Source organism: Peromyscus maniculatus, chromosome 22, assembly GCF_049852395.1.
Source record: "Peromyscus maniculatus bairdii isolate BWxNUB_F1_BW_parent chromosome 22, HU_Pman_BW_mat_3.1, whole genome shotgun sequence".
Classification (NCBI taxonomy): domain Eukaryota; kingdom Metazoa; phylum Chordata; class Mammalia; order Rodentia; family Cricetidae; genus Peromyscus; species Peromyscus maniculatus.
The window spans coordinates 47,184,280-47,204,540 of record NC_134873.1 but is presented as its reverse complement, the minus strand read 5'-3'; the positions used below and the strand labels follow the sequence as shown (position 1 = coordinate 47,204,540).

Below are 20,261 nucleotides of genomic sequence, written 5' to 3'. Positions count from 1 at the left end.
TGAAATGGTAGAATTCTTTAAAGCCTAATTCTAGGTAGCCTTAAGAAAATGTATTTTAATTATTTTTGAACCTGTATTCATCTTGTTTTTTTCAAATATCTTAAGTTATATTTTCTTTTTCAGAGCTGCTTCTTATTTGGGGCTACTTTTTTTTTAATTGAGGCGTAATTCATAAAAGGGTATATTGTTTTGATGAGACTTTTTACAACTATGGCTGGATGTCTTTCTTTAGTCTTCCAAGAAGGGCCATTTTCCTTTTTTAGAGTTACTTTTTAAAGTCATGAGATCAACAACTTGGACTACTATGCATGTAAGTGCTAATGCAAATTAAAGCCCAAGTTGACCTCCAGCAGCAGTTCATTCTATGTTGACAGTGAGAGAACACTTTGCCTGTTAGGATACTGTTACTCGTGGACTGAAAGGCTGAAGAAACCCCTCCCCCTATTTTGTTTTTTGCAAAAATCAAGGTATATTCTAGGGTTTCCTGGTTGACCTCAACAGATAAACTGAGATGATAGTCTTAGTTCAGAAATGATCTGAATGTAGATTTACAGTCTACGTGTACAGCTGGCTAAGTGAGATCGCTTTCACAGTTCTGCATGTATCCCATCGGCTCCCCATTAGTTACTGAACTCTTAAAACTGGTATTGTAACATTATCACAATGTTTTGCGCCAAGTTTATAAACTTTACAGTACAATATGTGTTCCTTTTCTGAGGCAAACCAAAGGTATATTTCTCAAGGTTCTGCTGCTATCAGCAGCGTTGATGGAGGATTTTTTATACATTTGTAATAGATAGAAATAAACCAGAAAAAAGAAGGAAAAAAAAAAGTGGTGGAGGAAAAAGTGAACACTGCAAGAATACTCAAAAGGGCTGAGAGTTGCAAACGCCAAGAATAGCTTTGCATAGTAAATGGAATAGAACAGCTCTGAACTATAGCTTACTTTTCCTGGTTTGGTCTGACAGAATGATTGAATGCTTTTGTACAAAAATCAGAGCCTTAAAAACAAGGATTTGGTGAGATTGTAAAATGGTGTGCCACTTTGGCAAAACAGTTTGGTGGTTGGTCAAAATGCAAAACATTGTTACTCTGTTACTCAACAATTCTACCCTTAGGAATATATCCTCAAACTACTGAAAATGTGCACCTATGAAACATGTACATGAAGGTTTACTGCAGTGTGTTGCTAATAGTAAAAAAGTTAAAACAACTCAAATAGCTATCAAATACTGGAGAGAAATAAAATGTGGCTTATTCATACAATAGAATATTATTAAGACATAAAAATGAATGAGAAACTGACAGATTAAATGACTTTGGTGAACCTAAAAAAAAAAAAAGAAGACAGCGCCTACCCAAGGGGTGGGTAAGCTTCCTCAAGACAGAGTCCCACCTACCTGCCTTCAAAGTAGCTATTTGTAGGCACGGTCCTCTGTCTTTTGAAGTTAGATTGTTTAAAATACGTAATTTACAAACAAGTTCAAAGATTTAGCAAAGCCTAAAAGTTAAGTAGAGAAATCATGAATTTGTTTACTTATTTCTCTTATCTTCAAGAATTTCCTTTTGCAAATGAAACTGTATGGATTTTTGGGGGTGGGTGGGTGGGTGGGGTGCATTGTTCAGGTTTATGGATGAGAGAGGGCCTGCTTATAGGATTCAACTCAAAGGCCCTGTAGGTTTTAGCCTTAAGCAGGGTTCATTAGCCATTTAAATACTTGTTGGAGATATTCTTTTGAAAAAGGAGCATTGTTCCTCCGTAAGCAATTCATCTGTTACCCCATCCACATTCTCCCCACCAGTGAAGAAGGTTTATTTTGGTTTACAATTGAAAGTGTACAGGCCATGGGGAAGACAGGAGTGTGAGGTGGCTGGTTATATCGTCTATAGCCAGGAAGCCCAGAACAGACAGGCTGTGGTGCCAGATTGTATATGTATGTATGTATGTATGTATGTATGTATGTATGTATGTATGTATCTATCTATCTATCTATCTATCTATCTATCTATCTATCTATCTATCTATCTATCATCTACCTATCTAAAACAAAACCCTCAAGGCTCCTGGCAAGTGACTCACTTTCCCCGAGAGGTCCTATAAAATAGCACCAACACCGAGTACAAAATATTCAGACATGCCAGCCTATGGGAGATATTTCACATTCAACTCAAAACATTCTGTCCCTTGGCCCCCTACACTCATGGCCATCTCATAGCACATACTATATTTATTCCAAATTTAAAAGTCCTTATAGCCTTTAATAGTTCCAACAACTAACTGCCCAACAGCCCAGTAACTTCAGAGACCCAAGGTCATTTCTTAATTGTGCGCCACTGTAAAATCAAAAATCAAGTTATAGGCTTTTAACATACAATGGTTCAGAGTAAGCATTCCTGTTCCCAAAGGGAGGGATGGAGGAGACTTGGCAAGGAATGATAGGACCAAATTCTGCAACTCCATGTTGGGTCTCTGGGACTAGCGATGGAATCACTGAGCCCCAAAGGGCTTCGGGAGCCTTTCTCCTAAGGTTCTGCTTCCCGCAGCATGTGGAACCTCTTTTTGGGCCAACTCTACTCCACTCGTGCAGCTTTCCTCGGCAGATGTTCCATGGTCTTGGGATCGCCAGCATCCAGGGGTCTCTGCTGCAACTCGGGCATCACATGCCAATTTCATGTGATGGTCTTTTCAGGGCTGCCCCGTAGGGACTCCAGCCCAGCCACACGTTGCTGGTCTCCAGGAACTTTCTTGGTCCAACCTTCATGCTGCCACCACTTGTATTTTACTTCCCTGCAAAACCAGCACCCTGGGAACAATGCTGCCGAATTCTACTGCCAGCCCGAGACACCATCCAGCCATCTCTGTCACAGCTGTGGTGGCCTTCGTGTGCCTTGGTGGCTCAATTTGAGAAAACATTTTCCTAGGCGCTGGAGCAGGGGAGCCCTTCAGAGGCATTCTCAGTGTATGTATGTATGTGTGTATGTGTGTATGTTTGTATGTATGTATGTATGTATGTGTGTATGTATGTATGTGTGTATGTATGTATGTGTGTATGTATGTATGTATGTTTGCATGTATGTATATATGTGTGTATGTATGTATGTATGTATGTATGTATGTATGTATGTTTTTCGAGACAGGGTTTCTCTGTGTAGCTTTGCGCCTTTCCTGGATCTCGCTCTGTAGACCAGGCTGGCCTCGAACTCACAGAGATCTGCCTGGCTCCCCAGTGCTGCCACCACCACCCGGTTACATTCTCAGTTTAGGTGGAGTCTTTTCAAATGAGTTTTCACTTTCCCAAGCTGAAGACTTTGTGGAGCGGGGTCTTGTCATCAGGACACCTTTCCTGTGGCCCCAGTACAGAGCAGGAGGTTTCTGGTTCATAGTGCTTCTCTCTTAACAATTACAGCTGCACATTCACAACATCCAATTCGCTCAGGCGCCTCTTCTTGCCAAACGGCACAGTTTCCAGTTCTTCTGTTTCGCTTGCTCCTCTCTCACTAGAGACGGGGTAAGAGCAGTGAGCAGTGACCCCAATGCTGCCTGAATACTGTCTTGTCTCGAAATTTCTCCAGCCCAAGCAAACTAGTTTTATTACTTTCAAATTTGGTCTCACTCAAGTTCTTGGAATGCATGAAGGACCTCTAATTCTGTTCTCCATTGAGTATCTTAATTTCCCTCTGAAGCCCTGAGAGTTGGGTGTCCACTGTGCATATGTCTCTCAGCATTGTGATCTTGCAAACACCCATCAGAATGGCCTGTTAAGTTCCGCTTACAGCACGATAGTGCTTCTCTGGCTCTCAGCATCCAACTCTTCAACATTCCTTCTATAAACCAGCTCTAAAGACCTACAGACTGCAAGCCCAGGTTTATCAAAGCGATGGCAGTAGGCATGTACGGTGGCCGGCCACACTGCATCCACACATGGGAAGCAGAGTTCTGTTGGCAATCATTACAGTGGCTTGGTTTTGTCAGTTGTGTTGAAATTGCAGCCAATAAGAAATGCCAACCCACAGCCGGGCGGTGATGGCACACGCCTTTAATCCCAGCACTTGGGAGGCAGAGCCAGGCGCATCTCTGTGAGTCCGAGGCCAGCCTGGGCTACAGAGTGGGTTCTAGGAAAGGTGCAAAGCTACACAGAGAAACCCTGTCTCGAAAAACCAAAAAACAACAACAACAACAAAAAAAAAAAAGAAAGAAAAAAGAAAGAAAAAAGAAAAGAAATGTAAACCTGATCAGTGTTGGGTGTATCAGGGACTCTTCCTTTTTCCCATCTCCTTAATTTCCCCTGGTCCTTCTGTCCCTTGCAGGGATGCTGGGAGACAGGAAGCTTTCATGGACTTTTACACCAGCCATACTGAATCTTCTGCCATGGGGAATTGAGACACCAGCCATAGGAAGTCAGAGTTGCGTGGTTCTATGTGTGAATTTTGAGTTTCCCCATTGCAGTAGGACCACATTAGTTTTACTTCAAAATCAGGATTTATAACAATTCTTTTTGGGGTTGGGGAATGAGGCAAATAATGAATAAGACACATCTCCATTTAAATGTAAAGCAACTGACATAGAAAACAAAAACCCTGGCTAAGACCAAACATCATCGTTCACATCCTCTAATGCAGGGGTTCTCAACCTGTGCGTCACTTTTGGGGTTGAACGATCCTTCCACAGGGGTCGCACATCAGATATCCTGCATATCAGATATTTACATTGTGATTCATAATAGTAACAAAATTACAGTTACAAAGTAGCAGTGAAATAATGTTATGGTTGGGGTCACCACACCATGAGGAACTGTATTAAGGGGTCTCAGCGTTAGGAAGGTTGAGAACCACTGCTGTGATGTAAGCAGGACCACTCTCCACTTGGGGCATGAAGCCTTGTGCCAGAAAGGGATTTTGATTTTACTTACCAAATTTGGGCCTTTTCATCTTCTTTGCCGTTTCTTTATTTGAGTATATTCCAGTTACCAGCAAAACTAGATGCGGAAAATAAGAACAAAATGAGCCGAATTATATCATTTCCTTTAAACCCTGTTTTCTTCATGGCTTCCCATATTTGCAATGGTTATGCACAAGGCATTTTCACCGGCGAAACGAATCTTTTCTTAATTAGGGGGAGCGAGAGGTCCAGTTTGTAGAGTGTCTCATCTCTGCTGAAAGACCTTTCTGGAAAACCACTTTGGTATCTACCATGTCTGTTACCTTTTCATTTCAACACACCAGGTCTGCAGCTCCTTTTCCAAAGGAGGGAGTCTGGGCCTGGTCCCAGGAATGAAAGCTGGGTGTAGGATGAACAACCACCCTTTGCTTGTGACCTTTCCTCAGTTCCACAATGGGCTTCCAAGTGTCCAATTTGCCAATGAGGACTACACATACAGAGCAGAACACGTGCGTAAATGCATTTGGTGTGTGCGTGAATGTGTGTGTGTGTGTGTGTGTGTGTGTGTGTGTGTGTGTGTGTGTGTATGCGTGTGAATGTGTGTGTATGGCATGTATGGCATGTATGTGTGTGTGCACATATGCATTCGTGTGTGTGTGTGTGTGTGTGTGTGTGTGTGTGTGTGTGTGTGTGTGTAAGAATGACTACAGGGAGGCTGAAAAGAGGATATCTATAAACAGCCTTAGCAGCGGCTGTGTTGAAAGGAAGATATGGGGAAGGGCAGGGAGAAGGAGAGTCTGTCAGGAGAGCCTGAGGATGGGCCCCTGGTGTGGCGATCTAGCAGCCCTGGTCCTGTGCTTGCCTCAGAACCAGAACCAGAGCCTCAAACAGCAGCATCTCGACACTGCCTGCCTTCATGGCTTCGTTAGCTGGTGAAGCAAGGCCCAAAGAACTTAAAGTCACATTTCCTGGTTCTTTTTCAAGTACATAGAATAAGCCCGAGCCTTATGCTTTAAAAAAAATGTTGGCTTTTTCTTATTGCAAAAGTGATTCATGATCCTTCTAGAAAAATGCAAAAAAGCAGTACAGAAAATATGGATGAACACAGAAGTTTGCTTTTTTTGCATGCATATTTGCATACATTTATATAGGTACTTTAAACTTTTGATCATGCTCATACCATTTGCAATGCTTTATAACTTATTTCAACATATATATATATATATACACACACACACACACACACACCATGAACACACATACACATACATGTATTTTTCTTGTCATTAAGTGTTCTTCCCACAATCATTTTAACTACCTCCAGAGTATTGCATTATATGCATGCATTGCAACTTAACTGATCTTCCTCCATTTCATGTAAATAGCTTCATCTTTGCATCGATCTGTCAGTATTTCCTTAAAATAAATTTCTAAACAGAGTTTTTTGTTTGAAATTTACATCCACTTAAAATTTTGATATATGCCACAACAGTTTTTCGTAAGCAATGTATGAAAACACCCTGTTCTCCCTTCCTACACCAGCTCCACTTAGTGTTGTGACCAGAAAAGCAGTCCCTTGCTTTCAAAAGTGCCCTTAAGTCCTCCATGCTTCTTCCTTCATCAGGCATCCCCCCAACTCACCAGGCATCTTCCCATCTCACCAGGCATCCCCCCCCCGACTCACTAGGCATCTCCCCATCTCACCAGGCATCTCCCCATCTCACCAGGTATCTCCCCATCTCACCAGGCATCCCTCCATCTCACCAGGCATCCCTCCATCTCACCAGGCATCTCCCCATCTCACCAGGCATCCCTCCATCTCACCAGGCATCCTTCCATCTCACCAGGCATTCCCTCCATCTCACCCACTCCAGGGAGGCATGTTTTTAGCACACCTTCACTGTAACTACATTTGGAAACAACTTGCTTTCTGGATAGAGCTGGGGCCCTGGAGGTGATCAGGAAAACACAGCAATCTAAATAAGCACTTGGATCCCAACTGGGGACACACACCTGTAATATTAGCACTCAGGAGGCTGAGGCTGGAGGGTCACAAGTTCAGGGCTACATAGTGAAGCTCTGTCTAAAAAGCACAAGACAACTGATCTCTCTCTCTCTCTCTCTCTCTCTCTCTCTCTCTCTCTCTCTCTCTCCCTCCCTCCCTCCCTCCCTCCCTCCCTCCCTCCCTCTCTCCCTCCCTCCCTCCCTCTCCCTCCCTGACTCCCTTTCTCTCCTTCTCCTTCTCCCTTTCTCTCCTCTCAACAGATATAGATATATTCAACTTAGGTATACTTAGGTAAGCGGACTCTTAAATTGGCAGCTAGTTTTGAAGGAAAAGGTAGCAGCGTCACCAAGGGTTGGAGGAAATTATAAGGTCCCTGCTACAGAATGGCTGTGCCCCCTTAAAACTATTATGTTGAATCTTAACCCTTAAGGAGATGGTATTAACAGCAGAGCCTTTGGTAGGGGGATGAAGATGAAGGTAGGTCTGTCATGAATGGAATTAATGGGGCTGAAGAGATGGTTACATGGGTAAAACACCTAAGTTCTAGCCCACAGAAACCAAGTAAAGCTAGACACAGTAACTTAAATCTGCAGTCCCGAGTCCCCTTGTTTCTATGGGGAGATGGGAGGAGAAAGGAGATGCTCCCAGAAGCTCCATGCCCAGCTAGTCTGGGGTATACAACAGCAAGCAACAAAGAGATCCTGTCTCCAGCAAGACAGGAGGCAACACCTATCGTCAGCATTGTCCCTGGAGTCCCCAAGTGCATTGTGGCATGCCTGCATCCTCTCACATACAAGTCATACACACATACATACACAGGTATAGTGTGGTGGTATTGTGTTCCCAAAATATTGTACACCCTAATAAACTTATCTGGGGTCAGAGACAAAACAGCCACTAGATACAAAGGCTAGAAAATGGTGGCACTCACACCTTTAATCCTAGCATTCCAGAGGCAGAGAGCCCTCTGGATCTCTGTGAGTTCAAGGCCACACTGGAAATGGCCAGGCATGGTGACACATGCCTTTAATCCCAGAAAGTGAGCCTTTAATCCCAGGGACTGGTGGTAGAAAGCAGAAAGGTATATAAGGCATGAGGACCAGAAACTAGAAGCATTTGGCTTAGTTAAGCATTTGGCTGGTTAAGCATTTAGGTTTTGAGCAGCACAGTTCAGCTGAGAGCCATTCGGATATGAGGACACAGAGGCTTCCAGTCTGAGGAAACAAGATCAGCTGAGAAGTTGGCCAGGTGAGGTAGCTATGGCTTGTTCTGTCTCTCTGATCTTCCAGTGTTCACCCCAATACCTGGCTCAGGTTTGATTTTATTAATAAGAACGTTTAAGATTCCTGCTACATATAGTACACACAAGAAAGAAAACATTTTTAAATGAGTGGAATTATGGCCTTTCCAAAAGAGGTCTCAAAAAGCTATTTTGTCCCGCCTATCATATAAAGGGGTATCAACTGTTGGTCTCTTTATCTTGGCCTTCTAGCTGCCAGAAACTCGACAGATAGGTTCCTGTTTTTGTAAGCTAACATTCAGTGACAGTTGGCTACAGCAGCCTAAACACACTAAGACACTGGTCACCTGTGCCAATGATACAGCTACTATGTTAGCCTGTCTTCAGCTCTTAGCATTAGCTGAGGTATGGGCCATTGCCTGTTTGGCCAGACGGAAACAAACACACAAAGGAGAACCGAGAGAGAGAGAGCAGAAAATGCAACCGAGAAGCATGAAGGCTGACATTTTTGAGGTGTTATTTACTTCTGGGGTTTGGGCGTGTGCGAGTTTCCCGGAGGTCTGTTATTTATAGTGGCCTCTGGGTCATTTAGTTCTGTATAAAGACCACTCTTTCATCTTCTGTGCAGAAATAAACAGCCCGAATCTGGGAATATTTTGTAAAAGATGAACTAAGCATATAAATAAATAGATAAACAAATGAGCAAACAAATAAATAGTGAAATTGAAGGCATAAAGGGAAATAAATTTGAACGTCACTGCTTGGGAAAGCTAATTAATACCCATGCAGGTGTGTGGATCATTGGGAAGTCTTTATGAGTCTTGGTGTCCTTAGAACCATAAATATTTCAGTAAGACCACCCCAATACTTGTTTAGTTACCCAAGACCCTCCAGGATGAGTGAGCCCATGCATGGCTGTTTCAGCTTACCAACAGAGGGTGACAAGGTTATTATTGTCCAATGCACAAGCCCTCCCCTGCCTTCCTCTCAGTATAAGGGCTTTTTAATTAAAGCACCCTAGAATCCCGACCTCCAGAGAGGAAGGCTGTTCAGCACATGCCTGCACATGCCCTTGTCCCCAGGGTCAAGTTTTCCTTTCCCATTTGCAAGCTATCTCTTGCTATCTTTTAAGAAGTACACTGGGAAGCTGGGGAGATGGCTTGGGACATAAAGTACTGGCTGCATAAGCATGCAGACCAAAGTTTGGATCTTGAGCATCCATGGAAATGCACAGGGGTTTGTATCTCTAGCATCAGCACTCGGATTGGAGACGGAGACAGAAAGACTTCTGGAGCGCATTGGCCAGTGCCTAGCCAATCACCAAGCTCCAGGTTCAGTGAGAGACCCTGTCTCAAAAAAAAAAATAGGTGGAGGTCTATAGAGGGAAGACTTTGGCTACGCCCCCCGACATCCACACATGCACGTGAACACCTATCACTCCTTCCACTCACAAACAAAAAGAAATCAATGTTGAACTTGAGTGGGAGGCAAATAAGTCTTACTTTCATTTATTTTCCTAGGACGCCTTGCAGAGCGCTAAGAAGGAAGGCTGACCCCATGCCTATGTAAAGAAGCAAACAGATCTGCAAGCCAAGTCTTTTCAAATAGTTTAAATTACCTACCCACTGAGACCATCCCTGTCTGCAAACCTGGAGGAAACTGAGGCAAGCATGCAAAGCTCTGAAAACCCTACACTTTTTCATCGTCCTTTTGGTGGCCCTTGAGATCTCAAGGAAATTAAATATTAAAATTATGTTTTCTCATTAAAAAAGTTCTGCTACTTCCTGCTCTCGCTTCCTCTCCGGTATGATAGCAAACTAACCCAAATTAAGGTATCCGAGGTAAAATTGTTTCCAAGTTCAATTTAAAAACAAAATGATCATACAGATAATTCATAAATAAAACACAAAAGGCTAAGCTGGAAACAACACGGAATTTCATTAACGATTTAAAATTCAGGCTAAAAGAAAGTGAGAGGTTGCTTTTCTGTGTTAGGTCCCTGTGTACAGAACAGAAAATTACACTTAATCCTGGAAGGGAATTGGGGCTAGTGAATTTCTGTGCTCTGTTGGTGCAGGCGGAGCCATGCAGGAAAGCTATTTGATAATAGGTTCCAAGAGCCTCGGAAATTATCTTCTCTGACATAGAAACTACCCTCTTGGGAATAGATCTCGAGTTATAATTTTTGATATAGACAGAGATTTATGTAAAGATTCTCATTAGAGCATTTCTAATGGCAATCTGGAAAGAATAGAATGCTGGAAAAGTCCCAGCCATCAGGAATGTGTAAGCATTTGTTACAAATGGTGTGTAGAAGGTGACTAAATTAGCTGTGAAGTGCTCAGCTCGAATGTGAACAATGATTTTGACAGTTAAAATAGAGGCAGAGAAAAAAAAAAAAAGGACCTGGAACAATATACCAAAATGTTAATAATGATGAAATCATGATTTATATATTCTGTGTTCTACATTTCTCCCTACTGCATCATATCACTTATACACAAAACATAAATTTCATAGTGTATATGTTTCTTTTACAATTAAAAACAGACTTTAAGCCGGGCGTTGGTGGCGCACGCCTTTAATCCCAGCACTCGGGAGGCAGAGCCAGGCGGATCTCTGTGAGTTCGAGGCCAGCCTGGGCTACCAAGTGAGCTCCAGGAAAGGCGCAAAGCTACGCAGAGAAACCCTGTCTCGAAAAACCAAAAAAAAAAAAAAAAAAACAGACTTTATCATTAAATTATTTTTAATTTGGTCATATTAAAGTCATGTGGACTTATAACAAAAAGTTCATTCTAAAGCTATTGGCATGATTAATCTGTGTTTGTGTTTTCTAGTAAGTAATGAATTATAATCTAATTTCAAGGTAAGACATAAAATGTCAGGACAGCTCATCAGTAAGCAAGTCAGTAAGCTCTTAGGTGCCTGGAACTTTCACAGAAATGCTTCATTTTTGCACAGAAATGGTTCTTTTTTTTTTTTTGCATAGAAATTTCTTGTTAGATCTTTGAGGCCCTCAGTCCACAGGCACAGTCGGGGTCCACACCACCTTCCTGAAACCTTATCTATAAAGCAGAGCATCTTAAAGTCATTCAAGATCCCTAATGCTTTAACTTGGGACGTATGTACTCATTGGAACCTTGGGCATCAGACAAATCAGAGTCTCACAGCAAACACAGCACTTTATTTCCTGTAATCCTGTGAAATATCAACGAAGGCTTCAAGTCACAGAATAGCAAACCTTGAGGGGACCTCTGGAATTTATCCCCTGCCCTTCATTTTAGGGCATGAAATCCCGGTCAAAGGTAACAACTTGGTTAAATCTGAAGCTGGAACCAGAAAGCAGGTTTGGTAGTGAGAGTCTTAGCCTTTTTATTTCACTTGTATCCCCTTGGTAGAAGTGATGGCTCCACTGTGACCCCTAAGATACTGAGAGGCATACAGTTCTCTGATACACTCAGGGATATCTAAAAGGAACATGTGGGGCTAGAGATGGCTCAGTGGTTAAAAGCACATACTGCTCTTCCCGAGGACCTAAGTCTGATTCCCTGCACCCACATCGGTCAGCTTACAACAACCTGTAACCGCAGCTCCAGGGGAACCTGGTAATTCTCTGGGTACTCGAATTCATGTGCATATACCTCCACAAAGACCCCCCACACACAATATACATAATTAAAATAAATCTTAGAAAAGGAACATGTCAACCCCGACACACATGAACTGGTGTTAATTTAGGGAGTTTGGTAGTGTTGCTGGATGGCCTTGATGCCTTACAAATTGAGCATCCCTAGGGGGCAATCCTTTGCTGAATATCTGTGATGTTGAATAGCTATGATACACAAGGAACATCCATGAAAGACAAAACTCCCATCTCAATGACGATTGCTTGGGGCAGAATGCCAAGAGGGCCAAGATAATTCGAGAGGTAGATGGCCCCATCTCACTGAGGCTGGGCTTTGTAGTGAAACTTCTTGGAGGACCAAATGGGGCTTTTGAGTGTGAGAGTGAGGGTCAGCGAATTCCAAGAAAAGGGAACAGCATCTTCAAAGGTCTGGGGATGAGAAATGCCACCCCGCTCCGGGAAGTTCAAGGCAAAGGCTGTGGTGAGAGATGGAAGCAGGAAGGATTGTATGTGCCTCATCCTCCAAGCCCAGGAAGCAAAACACTTCAAGACCCTGGGATCCGTGCTGCCGGGAAAGGAGAAATGCCGAGGAGCTTCGGTGAAGAGAATGGTGATGAGACATGAGCCTCCAGGTGCGGTGTCTCCCACCTCCAATCCCCTGAGTGGCCGTGAGACCCTGTCTCAAAGCAAAGCAGATGAATAAAAAGGAATAGGCTTCGTGGAGACTAGCAGGGCATGGTGGAAAGTGATGGAGGACTAAGGATTTGGGCCTGGGATTCTGTCATAATACCCAGCTGGGGATGAAGTGGGAGAGGTTGGAGTGCTAGGAAGCCCTAGGAAATGGTTCTGACCAGTGAGCAAAGCGATGCTGGAGATGAAGACACATGAAGACTCAGAGGAACTCGGGACCATAATGTCCTGTCCTTTCCTTTCCTTTTTTTTTTTTTATTTTTTTCCAGTAATGGAGTTATATATTATTCCCTCCCCTGGCTCTATTAAATTATGACTAATAAAAGTTGTGGTATTCAACTATCCAAGTACTAACCAGGCCCGACCCTGCTTAGCTTCCGAGATCAGACGAGATCGGGCATGTTCAGGGTGGTATGGGGGGGTGGGCTGGGAGGAAGGGGAGGGAGGCAGGAAGGGGGAGAACAAGGGAATCTGTGGCTGTTATGTAGAACTGAATAGTATTGTAAAATAAAATAAATTTAAAAAAAAGTTGTGGTATTCAACCACCCACTCAATTCAATATATTGATCTTTGTGTACTGTGTAAAACAATTAGTCATGCTAATTGGCATATCTATCACTTCATATACCTACCTATTTTTTTTTTTTTTGTTCTGTGAGAATATTTTAGATCTATTCTTCTGGTAAATTTCAAGCAAACAACACAGTTCCATGAACCAGCCACCTTGGTATACATTAAGATCCCAGAACTTACCAACCTCACAGTGAATGATATCTCCTCGTGGCTCCCCTCCCCCAGACCCTGGCACCCATCCTCTATTCTCTGTTTCTTTCACTTTTTTAGGTTTTCTATGTGAGTTCACACAGCATCATTTTTCTGTCTCTCTGTCTCTGTCTCTGTATGTGTGTATGTGTATGTGTGTGTGTATATGTGCGTGCGTGCGTGCGTGTGTGTGTGTGTGTGTGTGTGTGTGTGTGTGTGTGTGTGTGTGTGGTAGGGTGCACCTGCACGTACCATAGGACATATGTGGGCTCAAAGGACAATTTGTGTGAGTGGATTCTCTCCTACCAGCACGTGGGGCCTGGGGATTGAGTACTACCCACTGCAGAAAGAAGGTTTGCTGACAAAGGCTGAGAGCAACTTAGGTCTATGATTATAAACATAAATATTTGGCAAGCAGTTTGACAGCATAATCATTTTACAAACTAACAGTAGTAAGTTCCACCCTAGGGCCTATGACCTCTTTAGCCATGGACTTTTGACCAGGTTTACGGTACCAGACATAAATTCCTTCCTATGGGACAGAGTGCCATAACCCCATAACATTTGTACCACTGTTACACCAATGAGTAGTCTTGCCTTGCACATTGGTGGTGTAGTATCAGGATACCACACTGGGTAAGACCATTGACATCTTTTCTTCCCAAGAACTTGTATTATACCTTCTGGCATTAGGAAAGTTAGCCAGCATGAAGGAAGTTTCCTGGTTGGTGGGAGGTTAATTTCTCTATGTCCTTCAGCCAAAGTATAGGATGTGGAGACATTATCCTAACAGGAATAAGCCAGATGTAGAAAGACATCTGGACTGGGACGGTGGCGTAGTGGTAAAGCATTTCCCACATTTCCCACCATGGCTGCATTTCAGATTCCCACATCCCACTAAAAGCTGGGCAAGTGTGGTACTACCTGCAACCCCATCACTGGGGCGTCTGTCTTAATTTTAAAAAAGTAGAGAAGGTTGGAGAGACGTCTTAGTGGGTAAAGGAGCCGCCTGCCAAACCTGTGCTGGAATTCGGGCTGGCTTGACCTTGTTCAGGCCTTGTGCACATAACCAGAGATGCTGAGAGCCCATGAGTCTAACAACCATGCCATGTCCAGAACAAGAGCACTTCTTAGCACTCCTGCCCACCGTCTGGTTTTCATTTTCTCTCCACCTGCTCTTCTTCTCCTCCTTCTCCTTCTTCTTTTTGGTTTTTCGAGACAGGGTTTCTCTGTGTAGCTTTGCGCCTTTCCTGGAACTCACTCCGTAATAGCCCAGGCTGGCCTTGAACTCACAGAGATCCGCCTGCCTCTGGCTCCTGAGCGCTGGGATTAAAGGCGTGTGCCGCCACCACCCAGCCCACCTGCTCTTCTTTAATGCTCCCTTTCATCCATCAGTGGACACAGGGGCTGGTTTCTCACATTGCCTCTTGCCAACAGTGCAGCCCTAGACATGGAAGGGCAAATGTCTTTGAACACCCTGATTCTGTTTCTTTTAGGTATGGATCCAGAGGGAAGACTGTAAGATCACAGAGTAGTTTGATTTTTAAATTTTTGAGAACCTTCATACAACTTTTTGTAATGAGTGCACTATTTTATATACCTACTGAAGGCACCGGTATTTGCTCAGGATGTCCCAAGACCAAGTTCTCAGCACAAAGGAAATTTATTTACCCCAGAGGGACAAAGGCAAGGAATAAGAGGCAAAGACAAGATATAGAGGATAAGAGGAAAGCAGAAGGGAACAGTGGAGGGGGGAAGGTCTGGGAGGGGGTTGGAGGAGGATGGACACACAGACGACAAAGGACTGCCTCGGGATAGAGAGGTAACAGATGTAGCCTATATGCAAATGACAGTTTATCAGAGTAAAATGGAAAGCCCTGTATTAGGATGAGGAGGATGAGGTGTTTGATTCTGATTGGGCATGTTAATTAGGTGAGCTTTTGACTGGTGGACTTCAACACTTTGATAGTTAGATTTTGGTAGTCAGCCTCGGGAGGAGGAAGTGGCCAAATAAGGAAATAGTCCTTGGTGGGTAGGTTTAGGAATGTAATCTAATGGTTTTTAGTAAGACAGGGAGAATGGGAGAGAAGGACAAGGCCTGACAGAGCTGTGTTTGCCATGCTTCACCCTTCACCCACCTCCGGCAGGCAAGCATTGGTTGCCTCTTCTCCAGATGCCCATCGACTCATAATATCATGTCCATCTGATCCAGGCCATTCTAATAGATATAAGGTGATATTTCATGATGGTTTTGATTTGTATTTCCCTGATGATTAGTGATGTTGAACTTCTTAAAAACAGATACATCTACCAGGTATCGGTGGTGGTTCATGCCTTTAATCCCAGCACTTGGGAGGCAGAGGCAGGCGGACCTCTGTGAGTTCGAGGCCAGCCTGGTCTACGAAGTGAATTCCAAGACAGCCAGGACTGTTTGTTACATGGAGAAACTTTGTCTCGAGAAAAAAAAAAATTGCATACACCTATCTGTTAATTATTTGTGTATCTCCTTCTAAGAAAGGTCTATTCTGGTCTATTTTTAAAACTAGTTTATTTTCTTGCTATTTATATATTTGAGATCCTCTATAATATTAATACTAACCTGTCATCAGATAGAGAGCTTGCACATATTCTTTCTCACTCTGCAGGCTGCCTCTGTACTTCACTATCACTAGCTGTGCTGTGCAGACCTGGCTTTAGATAACCTCATTTGTCTATCTGTTGCCTGGGCTTTTCGGGTCATGTCCAGTGAGTCTTCTTTGCCCAAGGCCAACTTCAAGATGATTTTTCTAGGCTTGTTTTTGGTATCTCTCCAGTGTCATGTCTTATGGTTAAGACTTTTCTGGTTTGGGCTGATTTTTAAGAATTTGATCAGAGCTAAGTATCTAATTCCATTCTTCTGCACATGAATATCATATTTTACCAGTGGCATATATTTAGGAGATTATACTCTTCCTTTTATCTTTGTTAAAGATCAACTGATTATAAATTCATTTCTGGGCCGTCTTTACTTTCCCATTATTCTTATCCTAGTACCTTGCTGTTTTGATTAGCAGCACATCCACTGTGGTTTGAACGTGAGATGTCCCTGGTAGGCTGATGTGTTCACACACTTGGTTCCTAGCTCGTAGTGCTGTTTTGAAATGTTGTGGAACCTTTGGGTGATGGAGGCTCTCTGGAAGAAGTGAATCACTTGAATGTGCCTTCCCTGTTTTGAGTCCAGCTCCACTTTCTGTCTACCCTCTGCTTCCGGACTGAGATCACACTGTAATTATCCCCCTCGAACTTCCGCTACCATAACTTCCCTGCTGTGACGGAGTGTAACTTTGAACTTAAGCCAAAGCAAATCCTTGGTCCTTTATGTTGCTTCGTTTCACGTTCTTGGTTACAGCACCAAGCAAAGCAGTTAATATAGGATCTTTGAAAAGTACATTGAAACAAGGTTTCGAAATGCTTTCAGCTTTGGTTAGTTTGGCTCAATTCAATTTCAAAAATAGAAAACACGGTGTTTTGGGGGCCCCAAACGATAGTTCTGTTAAAGTTACAAAGAAACAGTCGAAAAACCAAAAAACAAAACAAAACAAAAAACAAAACAAAAAACCAAAAAAACAAAACAAAACAAAACAAAAAACCAAAGAAACAGTAATGGTTAAAGAAACGAGTGTTGAACAAAGGGCTGCCAGTGTTTTCATGGGTCCAGCCACACAGGCATTCAGAAGTCACTGAAGCTGTGGCCCAAGAGGTCCTGGCTGCTGATGAACGGGCCGGGAGTTTAGCATTTTGGCATCTAAATGTGTGCTCTTCATTCTATAGGCATGCAAAATGTGAGCATTACAGGGCCATGGAGGCATCCACCACCGTTTTCGAGAAAAGCCTGGGAGGTCAGGCAATGTGTAGACAGGTTGGATATTCTGCCGGGACCTTCGTAAGTGATATAGGAAGCTCAAGAAGCGAGACAGTTCCTGATGCTTTGGAACTGCCAAGAACGCGGGATACTGGCTCAGGAAAGTGGCAGGCACCAAGTGGAGATGCCCCCCAAAAGAAGCTACGTCAGCCACAAATGTCAAGGCCACAGCGGTAGTGGTGTGCAAAACTGTGGGAACACAGCAACCTATGCACCAAGTGCTTGACGCAGAGCTACCCAGTTCCCTGTTTTTCCCCAATGGATGTCAGTTTTCCTTTGGCCCCACCTCCCCGCCCCCCATACTCCATCTGTCCATTTTGGAATGGAACTGTCTCCTCTCCATCACTATATATTGGATGACTGTAACTTTCTGAGTTTACAGAGCCTCATAACTAAGAATTTACCTTGAGCCTCAGAAGAGACCTTGAAGTTCAGACTTACAATGTGGAGACTGTTAAAGCTTGGGGGAACTCTTTAACTTGGATTGAATATAGTTTGTGTTATGAGTTGACCATGAGCTTTGGAGGTAAGGGCACGATATATTCTGATTCTGAAATGTCCCTCGTAGGTTCCTCCTTTGAACGGTTGTTCCCCAGCTGGAGGAGGCTGCGGAATCTTTTGAGGGTCAGACTTAGCTGGTGGAATTAGGGTATAGGTCACAAAGGCTGGCTTTTGAAGGCTGTGTCTGGCCCTTTGTTCAGTTTCTCTGTCTCCTTCCTGCTCTACCATGGCCTGCAAAACCCATGTTATAAGTTCTGAATGAACCGACAGCCCAGCCCCACCAGGCTTTTCTTGACATTGTGGACTGAAACTCCAACCCAAAATAATTCTCTCCTTCTTTTCTGTTGTTCAGTCAGCTTTATTTGGTCACAATAATACCAAGGGAACATAATTCTGTAAGTTCACTGAATTTCTTTACCAGTTCTAAAGGCTTGTTGGTATATGCTTGCTACATGTCACACCACTATTCTCATAGACAATTGCTGGGGGATGGGCTGTATGTCAAATGTGTTGCTCTGATTGGTCAATAAGTAAAACACTGATTGACCGGTGGCCAGGTAGGATGTATAGGCGGGACTAACAGAGGGGAGAATTGAGAAAACAGGAAGGTGGAGGGAGACACTGCCAGCTGCTGCCAGGACAAGCAGCATGTGAAGATGTCGGTAAGCCATGAGCCACGTGGCAAGGTATAGATTTATAGAAATGGATTAATTTAAGACGTAAGAACTAGATATCTAGAGGCCTGAGCCATTAGGCCAAACAGTTTAAATAATATAAGCGTCTGTGTGTTTATTTTATAAGTGGGCTGTCGGACTGCCAGGACTTGGTGGAACCCAGAGAGAAAACTCTCCAGCTACAGACAATTTTTGATTTTCTTCCAAATTTAATTAGTATTTCCCAATTAAATTTTAATTTTAATTGTGTGTGTGTGTGTGTGTGTGTGTGTGTGTGTGTGTGTGTAGGGGGGTATTGAGTGCAGGTGTCTCTGTAAGCTCTGGGTATCAGATTTCCCTAGAGCTGAAGTTACAGTGGGTTGTTAGCGGCCCGATGTAGGTCCCAGGTCATCTGTAGGAACAGCACAAGCTCTTAATCACATCTCTCCAGCCCAGCATCTTTGATTTTTTTTAACTTTTCCTTGCCTAATTGATCCGGCTAGGGATTTCAGCACAAGAATGGACATATTTATCTTATGCATCATCACAGAGGAAGAACTTTGCTCTGTTGTGTAGTGTGGGATTGTCATGCCTGGCTTCCATTGTGTTGAGGTATCAGGGTGTCCTTTTCCTACTTCCTTTTTTCTTTTCTTTTTTTCTTTTTTCTTTTTTGGTTTTTCGAGACAAGGTTTCTCTTGTGTAGTTTTGGTGCCTGTCCTGGATCTCACTCTGTAAACCAGGCTGGCCTTGAATTCACAGAGATCCACCTGGTTCTGCCTCCCAAGTGCTGGGATTAAAGGCGTGCACCACCATCACCCAGGTATTTTTCTGCTTTCATTGTGTGAGCACCTCGGTGAGGAAAAGGGCAGGCTAAGAGAGGCAGGGAGCAGAGTAGCTAAGTCTTCCATCTTGGGTCCTTGATGCACAGGAAAAGGCAGGGTGTGAAATGCCCTTACGGTTTGTTTCATTTTGTTCTAGGAAATTCTTCTTATTCTCACCTCCACTTTTATTTTTCCCCTGGGAAAATTTTGTTAGCTTTTTGAATAAAGTTTATTTGCTGGGAAGAACGATCCCATCATACTTCTGCTGGGACCAGCACATGGCCTCTGATTCTGTGTTTGGCCTCAATGCAGCCTGCCTTGCACTTCCTGTCGGCTATGCTGAAACTTGACCTACCCAACAGCGCCACATAGGAATCAAGGCTGTAAATCCCAATGCTCAGGTCATTTCTGATGTCCAGATCAACGTGTCCTTGAACCCCCAAAACCAAAGTTTCAGGTATCCGAGAAGTTATTTTTCTATAACTTACTCCTGCACCTTCAGATCATTCTCCGGGATTTCTTCTGCCTTGGCTCCACAGACTGTGCAGGGAACGGCAATCTTTTCATTTCTCCTGATGCTAAAAGACCTGATGGTGTATCTAGCTTTGGAAAATATGGCTGTCTGGCCCATGAGCTGCTCCAACCCTTGGCTGCCCCGCTCTCCCCGACACAGGTATTGCGGCAGAGCTTGTGAATGCGAAGTTCCCGCATGGGGCGCTCCTTTTCACTTTGGCCTTGCGCCATGATGGAGAACAGGAGGGAGCCCACCTCCACTTCTTCAATGTTAAACCCTTGCTAACCCGTAGCTCAAAATAATAATAAGGTGGAAGTGAAAGACCTTGTGCTCCCAAGGCGAACGTTCTCTTTATGATTAAAGCAGGCCAGGCAAATGAAATAATTGCATTGATGGGGCAGCCTAGGGTAGGGAAAGCCTAATGGAGCAGAATTTCGCTTGGCTCAGGCTATCCCCAATCCCTCTTCTAATCATGCACTTAACAATGCGGGACTCCCACCTACACTAAGCAACACACCTACCCCCTGCTCTAAACAATGTGATTGCTCCTCTCAACAACCTTTGGTAACTCCCCTTTGGGGTTATTTTCCATTCATGAATGTCCCATAACATTAGGGAGCTTAAGACAGGGGGCTGGCCCAGCCTGAACTGGTCAGTGTTGGCACATGCA

At 43.6% G+C, this 20,261-nt stretch overlaps 1 protein-coding gene and 1 pseudogene across 1 annotated transcript in view; both read right to left on the bottom strand.

Annotated features, from left to right (window-relative positions):
* The window catches only part of Vit (vitrin), a 127,734-nt gene that overhangs the window by 82,537 nt on the left and 24,936 nt on the right, over positions 1–20,261 (bottom strand). The window contains exon 3 of the mRNA XM_076558789.1: positions 4,911–4,976. Coding sequence (XP_076414904.1) covers positions 4,911–4,976 — 66 coding nt within the window. The remainder of the gene's footprint in view (positions 1–4,910; positions 4,977–20,261) is intronic.
* On the bottom strand, positions 19,258–19,866 carry LOC121826391 (large ribosomal subunit protein uL5 pseudogene; annotated as a pseudogene).